The 19,918-nt window shown below is 42.6% G+C and overlaps 1 protein-coding gene across 1 annotated transcript; it reads right to left on the reverse strand.

Annotated features, from left to right (window-relative positions):
- Positions 1-14,953: 14,953 nt before the first annotated feature.
- pim3 (Pim-3 proto-oncogene, serine/threonine kinase) lies at positions 14,954-19,652 on the reverse strand. The gene is made up of 6 exons (XM_033039774.1): positions 19,059-19,652; positions 18,646-18,752; positions 18,481-18,531; positions 17,656-18,019; positions 16,553-16,729; positions 14,954-16,443 (listed from the first exon to the last, which is right to left on the reverse strand). The coding sequence occupies exons 1-6, from the start codon at positions 19,144-19,146 to the stop codon at positions 16,259-16,261; spliced, it is 972 nt and encodes a 323-aa protein (XP_032895665.1). The 5' UTR covers positions 19,147-19,652; the 3' UTR covers positions 14,954-16,258.
- Between the last annotated feature and the right edge of the window lie 266 nt (positions 19,653-19,918).

Raw genomic sequence — 19,918 nt, forward strand, 5'->3', positions numbered from 1 at the left:
CACCAACAGAGCAGGTTACCTGCAGCTTCACATATTTGAACCAAGACTGAATAAATCCCTTCCCACGTGTGGGTCAGCAGCAAGGACTCTCCATGTTGTGTCTCAACAAGTGGGACGACTGAATGAACCCCTTCCCAATATCGGGCCAAGTGAAAGGCCTTTCTCCAGTATGAACTCACTGATGTTTAAGCAAATCCAATGCATGAATGAATCCCGTCCCACAGTCAGAACAGGTATACGATGATGGAAGCTCGCAACCTACCTCTATACATAAGGTCATAAGGAATAGGAGTAGAATTAGGCTATTCGGCCTATCGTCTACTCCGCCATTCAATCATGGCTGATCTATCTTTACCTCCTAACCCCATTCTCCTGCCATAACCTCTGATACCTGTACTAATCAAGAATCTGTCTACCTCTGCCTCTCCACAACCTTCTGTGGCAAAGAATTCCATAGATTCACCACCCTCTGATTAAAGAAATTTCTCCTCGTCTCCTTCCTAAAAGAAAATCCTTTAATTCTGATGCTATGACCTCTAGTTCTAGACCCTCCCACTAATGGAAACATCCTCTCCGCATCCACTCTAACCAAGTCTTTCACTATTCTGTGTTTTTCAATGAGGTCCCCCCTCATTCTTCTAATCCATTCTCATACATTTTGAACCTTTAATGAAGCTTATGCTGGTTGCCAAAACAGGTTTGAAAAGTGATGACCAAATATAAGCAATATGAGCCCTCCATAACCTGAAGGCAGAATCAGAACCTCTTGTACCAATGGGATAACGCAGCTCGTGGGGATGAACTTTGCCGCTGAATTCAATTTTAGTGGCATCAGTTCCTCCTCATCTAACACCAGTACAATAAGGTCAGATGTCTGCAGACACAGCAAGCAAACAAAAAATACTTGATTTAAAAGGGGAAACAAATTATTTAATGTTCACCAAAAAGCATCAATTTGACAAGATAATGGTGTAGCACACGTGTGTAGAACATTATCGATTTACTTTTGACTCTGACCAGTACTGTTTCACTGGACAAAGGTGGAACCGTACAAATGTATATGTCCTCGTATATATTCACACAAGAGTGCCTCCACTCTTAAAATATTCAACAACTGATCTGCGCAAGTGCATCCACATCTACATAGTCATGTTTTATGTCCAAATCTGTAGGAAGGAACTGCAAATGCTGGTTTAAACCGAAGATAGATGCAAAAAGCTGGAGTAACTCAGCGTGTCAGACAGCATCTCTGGAGAAACGCTAACCTATTCCTTTTCTCCAGAGATGCTGTCTGACCCGCAGAGTTACTCCAGCTTTTTGTGTCTATCTTCATGTTTTATGATCACTGGGTATAATACAGGTGTCTGAATGCCTTTGTTTTTCTGGGTGTGGATCACACAGTGTCATTCAGGACCACATCTTGTAATATTACCAGACCATGCACTCACTGATTAGTGTAGTTTATGTTCAGGTAAAGAGGGAAATGTCCTACATCGGGATATTTATAAAGTACCGTTGAAAGTCCAATTCTAAAACCAGCTCCATAAGCTGGTCAGCCAGGGTTCAAGATGGCAGTTGGATTATTTCACACTGGCTGGTCTGCCACAATTGTCTTAGAATGGTGTCAGTCAGATTGCTGGAAGGAGCTCAGTGCTGTGACCAGCTACTCCATCATGGGGTGCAAGAGGAAGAAACACATGAGTAGCTTGAAATACAATCTCCACTTGATTTAACACACCGCAACCATTGCATACAAACCCTCTTTCACCCCAAACACTGACGTTTAAACTCTCCACTGCATCACCCTGTCTCACTCCTCCAACGAGCAGTCTCAGAGAATCCTACTTTAGTATATTCCGCTCTTAAAATGTGTCTTCATTTTTTAAAGTATCTGTTCTATTATTTATAAATGATAATTGCTTTCCAACCCTCTCGACAATTATATCTTACACTTTCTTATTCTGATTTATGCTGTGTGTTTCATGTTCTCTACGCGTGTGTGTGGGTGAAGTATTTCATGTTTTTTGTATATCATTGCTTCAGGGATACTTTTTGATGGTGATCTATAGTTTACATTCACCTTTTACAGTGAAATGCATGGTACACGTGTTGTCTATTTCCCTGCTTCTAGGCAGTTGGTTTGACGTACAACATTACTTGCCGTGATCTTACAACAGGCCTACTTAATTTATCGATCTTTTCCTGGCCATCTGTTCAATCTGTTTCACCTTCAGTAAGTTACTTTATTGCTGAGGGTCATTTTGCCTTCGCTCAGACAGCTGCAAGACAAATATGATTTGCCAGTCTGTGCTGTCTGGACCAAAGTGCATCTTTACAATTCTCTTGCAGAGACTTTGTCAGGAAATAGTACCCTGCAAGGATTTCATAAAAGGACAACAACAAGAAAAATACAGCCTTTTGTGTCTGCACATCACTAGAACCTTGTTTTAGGTTATATTTCCTTTGTGTAATGGTCAACGTCTTTTGTTTTAATAATGAGACAGAAGCTCTGGCATATGTTTGGGCTTGTAAACCCAGAACATAACATGACAGGAGGACAGGAAACCCAAGAAAAAGTCGCAGGTGGTCTTCAAATGTGTTTTGTGAAGTTCCGTAATATCTTGTAATATTATTCTCAAGAGACTCCTGTCTTAACAGTTTTGTCCAGTGGGGATCTGGGACCTAAAAAGATTGAAAGCCCCTGGCCTATGTTATCGGATATGATTATGCCTTTCCAACCCAATAAACTCTCAAGAAGGTCAAAGGTTCGGAAAGCTGGAAAGCTCTGCCCTTAAACCGGAGGCTGGGTTCTCCAGAGTTGTATGCGGATACAAACAGTCACTGTACATTAGCCCGTAACCTTGTGAACAAGAGAGGATGATCTGAATGGTAAAGCTACAAGGTGCAAGCTTAGCACTAAAAGCTGACAGCAACCTGCTGAGCTTTGCAGAATATTGCAGCTCTCTTTTCTCTGATGCTGGCAAATTACTTTGCATTGTGTCACGCCGTCCATGTGATTTCTGTCATCCACTGTCCCAGCTCCTGACAACCAGCTGTCAATAGCCAATAACACAGCTGACCTCGTGAGATACTGCGGCCCTTACCTATGACTGAACAAATCAATTAAGTGTCACGTCTTGCTTGTAATGATGGGCAACACTATCACTCTGCGGCTCCGTGACTAAATCATCGGCGCTGCTGAATAACTGATGGCTTAAATGACATGACATGGACAATAACTGAGGATTTTTGTGCTATTTTACTGTTTAGTTTAGTTTGGAGATACAGTGCGGAAACAGGCCCTTCAGCCCACCGAGTCCATGCCGACCAGCAATCTCCACACACTAACAATATCCTACACCCACTAGGGACAATTTACATTTATAGCAACCCAATTAACCTACATAACTGTATGTCTTTGAAGTGTGGTAGGAAACCGAAGATCTCGGAGAAAACCCACGCAGGTCACGGGGAGAACGTACAACCTCTGTACAGACAGCTCCCGTAGTCAGGATCGAACCCGGGTCTCCGACACTGTAAACGCTGTAAGCTAGCAGCTCTACCTCCTCTGCCACTTATGCATCTTTACAAGATCACTCCTCATCCTCCTGTGCTCAAAGGAATAAAGTCCCAGACTGCTCAACCTCTCCTTATAACTCAGGCCTTCAGTTCTGGCAACATCCTGGCAAATCTCTGCACCCTTTTCAGCTTGATAACATCTTTCCTATAACAGGGTGACCACAATGCAATATAAACTGAACACGAGTTTAGTTTAGTTTTTTTTCAATATGAAAACAGGTATTTTGGCCCACCAAGTCCATGCTGACCATTCATCTCCTGTTCACAGGTTCTGTTATCCTGCTATTTCATCTACACCACACAGATTTATGAGGCCAATTAATGTACAAACCCACACATCTATGGGATGTGGGAGTAAACTGGAGCACTTGGAGGAAACCCACATAGTCGCAGGGAGAACGTACAAACTCCACACAGACTGGATCAATTCCGGATCTCTGGCACTGAGGTAGCAGCTCTACCAGTTAAGAAGAAAGAAAATGCAACTCTGCCCTCTAATTAAATTAAAACAATCAGACGGTCAATTTTTGAGCATAAATAAAACAGCTTTAAGAGAAACGATTTGGAAGAGAGAGAGAGAGACCATAACATGAAAATAGATTGAACAAGGTTATTGGCCTTGCTTGACCTGTCCCAGAGAGAGGAAAAGGGACAGAGAGTTATGCCCCTGTCCCACAGGCACTTATTTAGGCGACTACAGACGACTAGGCTATCGCCACGTGGTTGCCGGGGTGTCGCCTGTACGGTCTCCTCAGTCGCCCAAAGATTCATACCTTTTTTCTGGTCGCCGCTGGATTTTGAAATGTTCAAAACTTTTCGGCGCCAGTCTGCGCCCCATGGGCTTCACGCCAACGATCGTAGCCTGACGTAGTGCTGTCGCCAGGATGACGCAGGTTGTCGCCAGGATGATGTAGATTGTCGCCGGTGCTGACTTCGATGAATTCCATTGGCGACTACCTATGTCAATCTATATCAACTGGCGACAGGTACCGGCGACTGAATTGTCTTACCTTGTCGTAGCTTGTCACGAGGTGGACGTAGGTTGTTGCAGGTGTCGCTGGTTGTCGGTAGCTTGACATCGACTAGGAGGTAGGTTGTAATAGACATTGTCGTAGGGGGGTCCAGTCACTGTTTTTTTGGCGGCCTGCTACGACTATGACAGTCGCCGGCAGTCGCTGACAAAATCGCCTAAGTGGGACAGGCCCATTAAGTTCAAAGTGAATTCTCCACCAAAAGGGCTGTGAATGTTCAAAGCCGAATGATAGATCTTTGGATATCAATGGAGTCAAGGGGATATTAGGTTAGTGTGGGAATATGGCACTGATCTTACTAAATGGTAGGTCAAGTCCGAGGAGCTGAATGGTGCACTCTTCCTCATGGTCCTTGTGTTCTTGTGAATGGCTGTGGAGCAAGACTTGAATATGTTGCTTCAAGTGGTGAGAGAAAAAACGGAAATAAAGATGAAGGGGAAAAAATTAAGATAAATTAAAGACAAGATGAGAAAGAAAAGTAAGCATGAGGTGAATGATGGAGCAAGAAGGGAGAATTTAAAAACATTTTGAATGGATAGTTTAAGATGGCATCGACAGACAGATAGAATTCGAGGAAAACAGAAAAACCAAGAATCAAAGCAAAGATAAAGATAACAATGATGTGCGAGTGAGATTTTTACACAGAGCAAGTAAGACAGCCCTAGAAATATAAAGATGCAAACAAATTTATTGTCAGTGACATGGAGAGAAAGGAAGAGATGGAATTAAAAAGTATGATGTAAAACAGAGCGAGGGTGAGATGGAGGTTGATGGATAGTTAGAGAGACAATAACACTGAAAATATATTCTATTTCACAGTTTGTCTTTGAGCAACAGAGCAGGAAATCAACTGTATTATGAATATATTGTCCAGTTTACGATCTAAAAAACAACTGTCATTGTACAAGTAACAGTACATACATCAACAGTGAGAAATAACAAGAGGGATTTGTGTACAGATTTAAATCGCATAGCCCATGGCGGTACAGGTTCATCTACACTCTTCCTTCAGGTTAAGAACTGCATTCTCTCCCTCTTGCCCATCGTGTTAGGCAGTCCCTTGGAGTTAGGTATAGTTTACTTCTAATTTTGTGGATTCCGAGATGAGCCGATGAGCTCAATGTGGATTCTACAGACACTATCTGTATGGCCTCACAGAGCTGCTGCCTCACAGCGCCGGAGACCCGGGTTCGATCCTGACCTGTGTGGAATTTGCACGTTCTCCCTGTGACCACGTGGGTTTCCTCCGGATACTCCGGTTACCTCCCACTTCCCAAAGATGTGCGGGTTTGTAGGTTAATTGTCCATTTTTAAATAATTGCCCGGAGTGTTCAGTTCAGTTTAGTTTATTGTCACGTGTACTGAGGTTCAGTGAAAAGCTTTTGTTGCGTGCTAACCAGTCAGCAGAAAGACAATCAATGCATTTACAGTGTTTAGATACATGATAAGAGAATAATGTTTAGTGCAAGGTAAAGTCAGCAAATTCCAATCAAGGATAGTCTGAGGGTCATCAAAGAGGTAGAGGTGTTTAAGGAGTGGATGAGAAAGTAGGATAACATAGAACTATTGTGAATGGTTGATCTATGGTCGGCATGCACCTGGTGTTACCATGCTTTATCTCTGAACTAAATTATTGCAGGTGTCCCATTTTTGCTGAGCTTGTGACTAACAGACAACATTCTCAGTGTCTTTCCAATAGCTGCTCCTCTGCTTTGATCAGTCATAGGCCAATGATTGTCCTCATACCGACTCAGAAGAAAGCCATTCTGCGCATGGGATTCTTGCCAGCTCCTAGGGAGCAATCTTATTGATCCCATCTCCCTTCTCCTAATTTCCCTAATTCTCTCTCACACATTGCCGCCAACTTCCACTTGTTTTTTTCCTGTCATTAACTTTTTGTATTTCGGTCTGTGGAGTAGGATTGTGGAACAGTTTGAATGTGGAGTTAAAGCAATGTCCAAACATGAACTAGTTCAAAATGACATACAAAAAACTTTTTTTCACAAGGTACAGGGATGAAGGGGATGGTTGACCAACAGGGGTTGGTGTTTGTTTATTATTATGTTTATTATTTATTTATGTTTTTTGGTTACTTCATACATATTACTTGTAAGTGTATATCAGTTGTATGTATATATATGTTTGTATGCATCTCTAAAAATTGTCTGGGGTATTATTATTATTAATTAATTAATTATTAAATATGGAAGAAAGGTTTAGGGAGAAGGGGTGAGATTAAATAAGTTATTCTTCTTCTCACTCCTTTTCGAGCTTGTAAAGAAAAAGTGTTGGACATTTAAATTTTGCTTTATGCTTTTTATTACTTTGCAAATATTGCCTGGATTGTCCAATTGTTTGACTATTTCGATTTTGTTGTTGTTATTTATTCCTATTTATGTCTTTATTTGTTCGGAACAAATAAACTAATAAATAAATAAATAAAATAAATACCAAGGGACATTTTACATAGCCAATTAACCTAGCAGCGCATCATTGGGATATGCAGATGGTGCAGTGAGACCTGGAAGACAGCATCATTGCCGACTGTCTCACTTTCTAATCCCACTACTTCCTCCCAAGTCTTTTGCTGGTCATTAATATCCAGTCCATTACACATTCATGCAAGCTCATCACAATTTCCTGGCAATTCGCTTTCTCTAGACATATCAGAATAAATCCTTTCAGTTGGATAATGTCCGTAATTTCCATGTAAATTGGAATCCAATGAAGGAAGTCAAACAATGTAAAAAGATCTACAGGTATTGTGCCATCTTAGCAACACGTCTGTGTCTAGGAAGATAACCAATTGTCATGAAATGGCTGTTTTAAAGTTGTATAAATTATTAGTAAGTAGTAAAATGTATTTTGTTTCTAATTTGCACTAGAGACCGATTACCTATTGACGTATTGAATCAATTGTCATTGTTTACTCAAATAAAAACCTGAAATGTTTTCTTGTGAACACTTTTAATAATTATTATAATTTTAACATTTTATGTCACTTTGGAGAAACTACTTTTATGTAATATTAATGGTGATTATAAGAGAATGCAACAACTCTCTAGGCTATTTAACAATAACTAATTCCACACATTATGTTCTTCATAACTGCTGCAACGTGATTAAGATTTGTCAGAGTTTTTGAAAAATGTGTTTGGAAAGTAACAGAAATTTGAAAAGAAAATGTTGAATGCAGAATTGAATCTGTGTGGAATTCTTCTTTTGCAATCCTTTATTAAAGGAACCAATGATTTGTGCTGGATGACTTGATGAGGCTCAGGAAAATAAAATTAGTCGGGCATCATGGTTTTGCATTTTTGTCCACATATGCTTCCAGGTGATGAAGATGTATCTATCTGTTAATCTGATTTATCCATTTGCCTTTCCCAAAGGAGTAAAATTAATTTGGAAGGTTTTATGAGGTGTATCAGGATCGATGCAATTTCATTTATGCATTTTGTAGGTTTTGTCACATTGCTTGAAGCAATTAAAAATGGAACCAGATAAATATGCACAGACATTAACAGGATTAGTAAAAACAGGCTTCCTCATAAACTATATAAAATCTGAGACTTTTTAAAGAATCACTGGTGACCAACATCAGTCATATAAAGGTTAATGATGATATAATTTGTAGTAGCTTAACAAAAATAATTATAAATATTTACCTTGAAGGACATGGGAATCCACCCGAATCCTATCTATCACCTGCCAGCTCTTTCCCCACACTTTCCGCTACTTAAAGAATTGTCCCAACCCAAAACATCACTTGTCCATTTCCCTCCTGCCTACGATTTAAGCAGTTTCTTATTTTGGGCAGGACATGGAAGTCAGTCAAAGGGTCATAAGTGAAAGGAGCAGAATTAGGCCATTCAGCCCATCAAGTCTACTCTGCCATTCAATCATGGCTGATCTATCTCTCCCTCCCAACTCTATTTTCTTGCCTTCTCCCCTAATCCCTGACACCCATATTAATGAATTCAGGAAATAGAACAATGATATCCTGAAAGCGTATACACATTTCAAATGAGGAACTCGAAGCTCATAAAAATGGATAATTCTCCAGGGCCTGACCAGGTGTATCATATGATGTTGTGGGAAGCAAAGGAGGAGATGAATTGGCCCCTGGTAGAGATAATTGTATCTTCATTAGCCACCGGAGAGGTACGCGATGACCGAGGGAAGGATAATGTTGAGTTTTTATTTAATAGGCCACACAGGAAACTGCAGACTCATGAGACATACATCAGTGATGGGAACATTACTGGAAGGGATTCTGAAGTTATTTGCATTTGGAAAGGCAAGGACTGATTGGGGATAGTCAGCATGGCTTTGTACACGGGAGATCATACCTCGCAAATTTCAGCAAGAAGGAGACCAGGAGGATTGATAGAGGCAGGGCAGTAGGCATTGTCTACATGGACTTCAGCAAGGCCATCGACAAGGTCCCACATGGTAGGCTGGTCCAGAATATTAGAATAGGTGGGGTTCAGGACAAGATAGCAAACTGGATACAAAACTGGTTTGGTAGTGGAGGGGAAAGAGTGGTAATTGAGGGTTGACTGCCAGATTGGAGACCTGTAACCAGTGGATGTCACGGAGATGAGTCATGGGTCCCCTGCACTTGGTCATATCTATATTAACGATTTGGAAGAGAAAGTAGGTGACATGATTAGTGAGTTTACAGTTCACCCAATTGGTGGTACAGTGGGCGGTGATGAAGGTTACAATGGGAGCTAGATCAAGGACATGAACAGTGGATGGGAGGGGGGAGGGGGGGGGAGGAGGTCTGGGGAGTGTTATTGAACATTGAGTCCTTGAGGCACATGTGCATAATTTCCTGAAAGTGGCAACACAAGAAGACACTTTGACATTGAGAATAGGAGTTGGAGCATTATGTTACAGTTGTACAAATCAATAGTTAGACTGCACATGGAATATTATGTGCAGTTCTGACTGCTCAGCTACAGGAAGGCTATAATTAAACTAGAGAGGGTGCAGAAAAGTCACAGGAACGTTGGCTCGACTGGACAGCTAGTTATCAGGAGAGGTTGGACAGTCTGGCACTGTTTTCCCTGGACTAGAGGAAGCTCGTTCCATATACCCACCACCATTTGGTGACAAATGCATCATTCCACAGTTGTTTAAGTTAAATTCCATCTGCCGTTTCCTTGCCCCTCAGATCTTTCCCCTCTCATCTTAAAAGTCCCGACTCGAAACATTATCTATTCCTTATCTCCAGAGATGCTGTCTGACTCGCTGAGTTATTCCAACATTCGGTGTCTATCTTAAGAGTAAACCAGCAACTGCAGTTCCTTCCTACATGCACGATTTATATTGTATATGGTTTGTCTGGCAAAAAATTGCATAAACCCATTCAATGGAATGGCTCTTGGTTTATAGAATTATCTCTGACCAGCAAAGGTCATGCAGTTCAAGTCTACCATGGCTCCAAGTAACCCCCCGCTTCTGATCCTATTCCCTTGCTCTTTCCTCCTAAGCCTGCAAATTATTTTTTATTGGGTGGATATCCAATTCCTTCTTGGAGAACTGAATGATGTCTTCATCATCCTCTCTAACCTGGAATTCCACTTTCCCACACATCCCATCTGTATCTTAGTACTAAACTTTAAACCTGTGTCTCCTGGTCCTTGCACCATCAGCTAATGGAATCAAGTTTCCTATTTGACTAAACCAGCCATAATCTTGATCACCTCTATTAAAAATCCTCTCAACCTTCTTTGGTCCAAGGAGAACAAACAAAGTTATGCAGGCGAGGGCGGCTTAAACTCAACACTGGCTTTTACTGAGTTCCAACCAAGCCGTAGGAAGTCCACCACTGTCTAAGTGGAGGGGAGGAGAGAAGCAGCCCAGGCTAGTGTGCTCATTCTGCAGAGACACTTGCTTAGGTTTAGTTTGTATGTTCTCAGTTTAGGTGAAGCGCTGCAGAGGTGACCTTGAAAGATTTAGTGGGTGGGTGAAAGTGCTGGGAACTGGTTCTCTGTTCACCTTTCAGCTGTGAACGTGTTTTAAGGGCAGCTGTACAGAAAACAAAATAATTTAAAATAAACCATGTTGTGCATATTTTCCTGAAAATAGATACACAAGTTTTACTGCAACCTACAGCTGAAATTCTCAAGAACAATTTTTTTTGATAAGAAACCTAGCCCTCAATAGCACCACCTGCAGTGCACAAGTACTATTGCAAGTAGGGCTCGTTTGAGCAAGCAATTGTTCAGTCAGCGTGGCAACTGGATTTAAATACAATGAGAGGCAAACGCGATCTAGTCCAGTGTAAAGATCAAATCAATTGCAATTTACATTTTAGTCTGGAATATTCAGACGAGTCCCTTTAATTTGAAGATGTCCAATATCATTGTAGAGTGCATCTCAGAAAAGAACATCCCATTTAGACTCAAAAGCTTTCAAAAGGGAACTGCAGATGCTGGAATATCGAAGGTACACAAAATTGCTGGGGAAACTCAGCGGGTGCAGCAGCATCTATGGAGCGAAGGAAATAGGAGTCTGAAGAAGGGTTTCAGCCCGAAACGTCGCCTATTTCCTTCGCTCCATAGATGCTGCTGCACCCGCTGAGTTTCCCCAGCAATTTTGTGTATCTTAGACTCAAAAGCTGATCTCTTAAGGTTCCCCCACCAGCCTTTACAATGCCCACCGCCACTAGGCAGAGTACTGAACTCCCAGGGCTGTACTGAATTAGCATGGGATCTTCAGCGCCTATCACTGCATTAATGGTGAAATGTGACCAAACTTTTAGTCTAACGCAAACTTGTAGAACTCGTGAATGAAACCATTGTGATGGAAACCATTACCATCAAAAACTTGATTTTAGGATTTCTATATATGTTGTTCCCAAGACATCAGGATGTTCCGTGTTGTTGCCAAAAAGGGAATGACTCACTTGTGGATAAGACCCTTATTGCACACGAATTCCACAACTCTACTTTGCAACAATTTTCCAGGCAGCTTGCAAAACATTAGCAGGTTAAAACCACCTTCAACTGATCAGGTTAGGTTTTGGCCCTTGTACATATTTGCAAAACCCTACATTCTACTCAGCAGTTTAGTGAAGCAAAATAAACCAGCTCTTGTTGACACAATCCAAATATAGAGAGCAATCTGATTTAAGTATAGTCCCAAAATCCAATGCAATGTCTTGTCATTTGCTCTCGTCACTGGACCTCATTTTACATGGAAAGAACAGTTGTTCAAGTCTCGTCGCAAGATTTAATACCTACAGTATACAACGTTTTTACAAGGCAATGTAAATTTAAAAGGGAAAATGGTTTTAAAAGATGCAAAATAACTTGCAAGATCCTAGCGGTAAAATGGAGGCACAAGAGGTTGCAGGTGCTGAAATCTTCAGCAAAAAAAGAGAACTGCTGGTGAAACTCAGCGTGTCAGGCAGCATCAATGGAGCGAAAGGGATATTTGTCATTGCAGATATCTAAATGAAGGGTTTTGGCTCGAAATGTCAACAGTCCATTTCCCACCATAGATGCTGCCCGACCTGTTGAGTTATTTCTGCAGCTCTACTTTTTTGTGCTCGAGATTCCAACAACTGGGAGAAAGCACCTCATGGCATGGGGATCTTTTCAGGCCCTCGGGACCATGTGAGCTCCCAGTGGAACAGCCCAATCAGTCCCAGCCTCCTCTTGTTCTCTGGTAGGCAGAAACAAAGATCCCAGGGTGACTAAACAAATAACACGAGCCACGCTGATGGACTATGAGAAGGAAACTACCAAAGTTTATTAGAAGGAACAACACACGAGAAAGGAATGCGGAGCAGTTGAAAATTGATAATGATTACTGTAAATGAAAGGAAGGGCAGGTATGTTGAGTAATCTGTGGTTATATTTACAGTAGAGAAAGTATTTCGTCAAGGAAACTAAAGCTGAATCGGGCCAGGAACTAATCAAGACTGACATAAAAATAACATAATGAAAATAAATTTGCAATGACAAGCAACAGAAGGTTTCCTAGAGCGGGAAAGGTGAAAATACCAGCAATCCCTTCACTGCTCCATTAGATTTGAAAATTCTTCACATTTTTCCAGTTTGTTACAGGGGAAGACTGGGGAATTATTGACCAATTAGTGTAGCACTTGAGATACTGAGAATAACCAATGTGACCTGAAGAATTTCTAAATGAACAATCAGCTAGCAGCACACATTCACAAAAAGGTCATGCTTGAAGAAATTGACCAGGAGGAAGTCAACTGATTTTTTTTCCTTCTACCATGTATTCCAATTGGCAGATCATGGTTGGTGTCGACAAGAGTCTATATCGACCCTCAACCTTTTAGCATATGTATCATCTAATAGCATAGAAAGCAACGCATCTAAGTTAACAGTGATAAAGAACTGTAAAGAGAATGAGCTAATATGTGGCACATTAATTTCAATGTGGGATACTCCATTTTAGTACCATACAGACACTTCATTGTTTATTAGTTTAGTTTATTACTGTTGCATTTACCGAAGTACAGTGAAGGGCTTTTTGTTGTGTGCTATCCAGTCGGTGAAAAGACTATGCATGATTAGTCAAGCCGTCCACAATGTAGATACAGGATAAAGGGTATAACATTTAGTGCAAGATAAAGTCCAATAAAATTTGATTAATGATAGTCTAAAGGTCTCCAATGAGGAAGATGGGAGGTCAGGATTGCTCTCTAGCTGGTGAGAGGACAGTTCAGTTGTGTAATGACAGCTGTGAACTGTCCCCGAATCTGGCGGTATGCATAGTAAAGTTTTACATTTAGGAGGTTCTGAAAACGTATGTACATTTAAACATCTGACTAATACAGAAAGTAATCAAGAAAATCAGTAAGATGCTAGCAGGTTAGCATTCAAAGATGGACGCAGTATTGCTTTCAGTAAACACAGCCCCGGTTAAGTAACACCTGGAGTAAACAGCAACTTTGGATAACACATTTTAAATGACCTTGGAGACTGCTGTATCAATTTACCGGAATGGAACCTGTACTCCCAAGGGTTAAATTACAAGTAACAATTACACAAATTAGGTTTGCATTCTCTGGAATATGGGCAGTTCAGGGCAATTTGTTTTAAATTTAAAGGTACAGTTTCACACAACTTAACAGCCACTGTCAAGTCATAGGCGAAGGCTCAAACTAGTAAGTAGTAAATAGCCAATTCCGCATAAGGCAACTGTGCAAGGTAAAATTTGAATCAGCTGTTAGCTGAAATTATGTAATTGGCAAGATATAGTCATTACTGTGCAAAACACTGATCATATTATGTGTGTCAATCATGAATAGGGCCACATACATAGCTTGTCTCTTGCAGCCTGTCATCATTTACCCTTATTAACCCCCCAGTTCAGTGTCTAACTGCACACACTGGTTGTTGGAAGGTGAAAGATGCAAGACTCACTGGTAGACACTTCAACCCATGTAAACATTCAGATATTGAATACTACCAAGCTTGTGACTTTTAAACAATTAAAAATGTAAACAATAGACTAACTTAGTAATTTCATCATTTTATCTCCTAAATAAGTGAAAGTACTGAACTTGTGTTTACATTAAATCCCAATGAGAATTCTGACCACACCAGTTGATTTTAAACAAGACAAAGCTGCTGCCACCCCATTTATATATTGCATCTTCCAAATTAGTTTGCTTCAGGTCCTGTTGTCCACTGCAACATTGATACGATTTTTCGGGTTGCAGTTAACAGTGGCATAATACATCGCTCTTCTCCACCAGCCTTTGAGAAGTTGTAGTGAATTACCCACAGTAATGGCTTTTATATGCCATGAAGAGGGCAGTTGAGTCAATAGCTGTAGGTTGGCTCCAGTGTAGTTTGGCCTGTTTCCTTATCTGATGGACTTTATTTTTCAACTACAGGTATTTATTGCCTATGCTTTGAAATGTGATTCGCTGCCACCTTGAACAGAAGACCTACTTCATTTACTCCCACTATGCTGCTGGGTAGGGATTTCCCATGAAGGACACAATGCATCTGTATTTCCATACAGTGAAACAGGAGGGTTTTAAATGACAAAATGGTACTTTGCAGTTATTATTCAGAAAATAGACACAAAAACTGTAGTGACTCAGGCAGCATCTCCAGTGAGAATAAATGGGTGACGTTTCAGGTCAAGACCCTTCTCCAGACTGGCCTCTTTTTAACTATTCAGGCTTTAAATGCCATAGCTAGCAGGCTGGAATTTCACCTCTTGGTTGTTAACCCATTGTTCTAACCCACTAACTTAACCACTGTAGTTGGAAATATGCTTTTAAACCACTTGCCCTTGAAGTTTACATAGTGAACACAGTGTCAGTCAAGACAGGAAACAAATTTTGTACAAAATGTGAACTTTAATTGAAATGCTTGTATAAAAAAATATGTTCTCCATCCATCATTTATTTCGCACAGCTAAATTGGAAAAAAAAACTCCCAAATCCAAGCTGCATAAATGCAACTAGATCTAGTGCACAAAAAACACAGCTATTGAAATAAATTAAAAAGGTCGACTGCCACTCTACCTTCCTAAGCCAATGATGGAGACTGTACAACTTCAATAATTTAAAACCTTTCAAACAGTATACTTTACACTTCTAATACAAACAGCCATGAAGAGCCTTGGTTGAACACCACAAAGTTAGAAGAAAATAAAATCCATCTATTTCCCTTTTTAAAAGGGCACCTTTGACACAAAGCTTCCAATCACTTTCCATGACAAATGGACTGAAACCTGCATGGTAGATTTTTTTTAAATGCAGAGGAAAAAAAAGGAATGCAGAAATATCCTAGACTAACCAATCAAGCATCTTGGAAGCAGAACAGCAGTGTTGGAATTTTTCTCTAAAATAAATTAAACAAATAAATAGCCACGTGAAATTTGTGGACAGTCTAACTTTAAGAATACAAATAAATAAAAACAAGTATAATACATAATGAAACATAATTTACATTACATACAATGTACAGTCTTGAAAGTGTCCTTGAATTGCATTGATTGTGCATACAACCATGCCCCGATATGCCTTGGCCATGAACAAATAAGTCGCAGATTGATGGGAGAGAAGGGGAAAATCGAAATTAGGGCATCTATCCAGTGGTTGAGATGGCTTGGGAAAGGAAAATTATAAAGAAAACCAGAGAGGAAAAACCAACATTGCTGGCAGACAGTTCTTGATGTCTCTGTACACACCTTTGTGCAGGCCAAAGTATTCTGAGCAGCAGATAGAAGGGGAACAAAGTATGTTCAAGTATCCCATCACCAGTGAATTAAAGCAGCTTTCAAAAGGCACTCAGAAAGCAAAGAACATTTAGTCCAGACTCTATGAGAGCAGAGTTTGCATTGTTTGGAGGTCACTTTTTGCTAAAAAATAAAGGTCAGTCATTGCTAAGTACTGGCCCATTTATCTCAAAACTCCAACGTTCCCAAAAGAAAACAAAATTAATTCAGAGCAGTAACCAGCAGTCAGATTTCTCCCCCACTTCCTCCCTCCCTCCCCCCCTCCCACCCCCGTGTTCCCACCCCCACCCAGAGAACAGGATCAGAAATAAACCATTATCCCCTCCCACAACAAGCTGGTGGCATCACCACAGGGTCCTTTTTATGTCGAACTCCCCTCCTGCTGTTAAGCACGTGTTATTTCACAGACTCTCCTTGCTCGAACTTGTGCTGGAGGTCTCGAGGTCTAGGCTCAGCAGCCTGATGTCACAGTCCTCGGTTTTAACTACTTCAGCCTTTCGCATCCAAGCATGTTCAAAGATCTGTTCCAGCATGGGTCTCTCGGAAGGCCGCAGTGCAAGGCACCACTTGATCAAATGCTGACATTCTGAAAACAAACATAGGAAACAAGTGTTAAGAAATCGGCATTAAAAAAAAGTGCCCCAAAATAGGCATTACATTACAAGACACTCCAGCTTGTTTGAAATCCCACTCACCAGAAGAAATTCGCCTCCTGAAGTACACTTGACCTCGCAAGATCTCTTCATCTTGTTCGAAAGGGATATCCCCACAAACCATATCATACAGCAGCACTCCCAAAGACCACACAGTAGCAGATCTCCCGTGGTATCTATGGTAACGGATCCACTCTGGAGGACTGTACACTCTTGTGCCTGGGAAGAATAAATAAACAGAATTTAAGCCGGGGGCAGCCAGCAGGCTAATTACATTGCAGAATTGGAAGGGGGTGTGGGACACAAAACTGGCCAAGTGACCACATCCTACGAAACAAGTTCCCTCTGATCTTGGTCAGGTGTTGAGACAGACCCCAGTTAGTCTGCAGATCAACTCCCTGCAGTCAGCTGGTCAGCTGACTCCTTTGTTTACAAACGTAAGGAAGCCTCGGATGGTGGGATTCCTGGCAGCAGCAGTAACAGCAGCAGGGAAAGCAGAATGCAAAGGCAGCCAGCAAGAGAAAAAAACTAGAGAAAGGGAGGGATGGGGGGGACAGGAGGGAAACGGAGAACGATGCAAAAAAATAAAACAACCCAGAAGAGGGCGAGGAAATAAAGTGGAAAGGGGTGTAAAATAGGATGAAAACAAAAAAAGAGCGGGGAGAAGGGGCGGGGTTGAGCTCGCTGTCTGCTGCAGGGAGTAGCGGCGGGCTGGTGGGAGGGAGCGGGCGAGAAGCCGCAGCGCTGGGCGCCTGGGTGGAGCTACCAGCCACAAACCTAGCTCCCAGCAAGGGTTAACCCGAGGAGGGCTCGAGTTTCACAACAAGGTGGGAGGAAGCAGTGCGCAGCCCGGCGGAGGGTGGCTTCTGCTGGGCTCGCTAACCGGAGCCAAAACCTGATGTATAAACCCTTGGATAGAAGCGAGGGGACCCGTCTCCACCCAGCTGGGTTGAGATGGGGACAATTCACACCTCAAAATACGAAGGGCATTCGTTCACAAGGCAAATATATTTTAACTTCTTAAATCAACGAGTGCATAAACCGGCTCGAGTCCCAATTATTGCATTAAATAGGCAGATATAGGGGAAAGCCGACTGCAGTCTCTCACTCACACACACACTGGAAAGTCCAGAACGGTGCATTACCATCAAAGTCTGTGTAGACCGTGTCCTTGAGCAACGCCCCCGACCCGAAGTCTATGAGTTTGAGCTCGCCGGAGCGCAGGTCGACCAGCAGGTTCTCGTCCTTGATGTCCCGGTGAACGACACCGCAGTTGTAGCAGTGCCGGACTGCCTCCAGGACCTGCCTGAAGAAGACTCGCGCCAGCTCTTCCTCCAGGGCTCCCTTCTCAGTGATAAAATCAAACAGGTCTTTGACCAGTTCCGGCCGCTCCATGATTAACAAGAAGCTGTCACCCCGCTCGTACCAGTCCAGCATTTTAATGACTCCTCGAAAGCCTCCAGCCACCTTCTTGAGCAGCACGATCTCGAGGGGCACCAGGCTGCCGTTCTACAAAACACCAAACCCAGGGCAGTGGATAAATACCATGTAAAACCTGCAGGTTAAAAAAAAACCCCAGCAACGACCAACTGGCCCGCAACATGCACCCGAAACATAACGTGTCCTTGTGTCATTGCACGGGAAAAAAATGCCAGTCCTCGTTAAAGTAGGTGATGGATGCACCCAACACTCCTTTAAAAAAAAACAACTTTGCTTCCAACATCTGCCTCTTTGATTTCTATAAATAAAGAATTTGGCAGCAACCTTCTCCTGCTAGATCGAAATTACCGGAATTCCCCCATTCCCTCCTCCCAAAGGCTATTTACAGATGCCCCGCACTGAATAGAATCGAAACGCCAGTCTCAACATTGAGGACAACGCTCACTGTAAGCGATGCACTGCAGCGCACTTTAGCTCTTCGCTACGATAAGTGTGAAAAAAGGGATTGGGGGGGAGAAAGGGTAACTTACCAGCGAGCCCCATTCGGTCACTCGGTCTCTGGCCACATGTTTGACAGCAACCTGGAAGAAAAGAGGAAAAGCGGATGAGTTGGTGGTCGAGAAGGGTCGCGGGGAATGTGTGTGTATGGAGGCAGGTCGGGGGTAGTAACCCTATAATCTTTGGTAGTAACTCACCGGGATCCCGTCGCTCAGCCTCACGCCGCTGTAGACGGTGCCGAAGCCGCCGCTGCCCAGCACTGCCCCGATCTGATACACTTTCTCAAACGGCTCCCGCTCCTTCACTGTAGAACGGGGGGAAACAACATTTTACTAAAAAGTGTGCAAAATAACAACTCTGACTTTAATTCCAATCCGCATTAACTTTGATTGTAATCCCCTTGACACACACTCGTAAAGCGGGACGAACTCGTGCAATTGATGGGCACAAACGCAACCCATAACAAACCGCAGCCCGTCCCCAAACACTACACAGCGCATCAAAACATTGACACTACGACCAATGCAGCATTCCCCAAACGATTGCTTAAACATCGACGCTCCATATAGATTAAAAAACACACAGTTCCAAGGGGAACCGGGGCTTGTACCTTGTTGTATCTGGATTTTCACTGGCAAATCCATGTTGGTCGGGCTGCAAATGTGAGCAAACGAACCGATCTTCTTGGAGAGTAGCATCGCAAAGTGAAATCCCGCTGTTTATACCCTTTTTTGCGTTCCCAGTAGAGAAATTAAAAATTCAACGCAAAAGAAAAAAGATTTGCGCTAATCGAAGACGCTCGGTAATTCCCTCCGAAGCTTTCTGGTTGTGGGTATGTTTTTTTTAAGGCGAGTAAATCCCGAAGTAAATACGTTGCGTGTTTGCTATTCTCCACGAACACGGTGCCGCTCCCTCCTTGCAGTGACTAAGTGTCAGCAGCTCAAAGCCCTGGCTCGCAAGCGCCTCTTGCAGCGTTGCTGATCTAAATGAGGACAGACCAACTTCTCAACTCCTATAGAGAAGAGCAGGCAGGGGCGGATCGCTGGCGCTGAGGAATCAATCCGCTTAATTACAAACCCTCAGTTGTATAATCACCCACTCACTCGGGGAGAGGCTTGCTTTTTTTTTTGGAGCAGGATGCAAAGTGTGCAATGCACAGCCAGCTCCGCAGTGGCGAGCTTACTCACGCCGCCCCCTCCCGCACCTTGACTCCGCTGCACTTGAGGCGGGGTCTCTGGGCGGTTCCCGCCAGCGGGCAGCGCACTATTTGTCGATAGTACTAGACAGTGCAGGTTTACAGTGTCTGAGCGCGGCGCTCGGCGGCTGCTCGCAGGCAGCGGAGACGCCAAATGAAAGGCGGCTCTTTGCATAGAGCGGGGATCCCGTGCAATCAGCCCGCCTCGCATTGTTGGCGGGAAACCCAGGGCGCTAGCTTCATCCATCCATTTAATTCTTCCTCCTGCTCATGCT

Source organism: Amblyraja radiata, chromosome 21, assembly GCF_010909765.2.
Source record: "Amblyraja radiata isolate CabotCenter1 chromosome 21, sAmbRad1.1.pri, whole genome shotgun sequence".
In the NCBI taxonomy this organism is placed as follows: Eukaryota; Metazoa; Chordata; class Chondrichthyes; order Rajiformes; family Rajidae; genus Amblyraja; species Amblyraja radiata.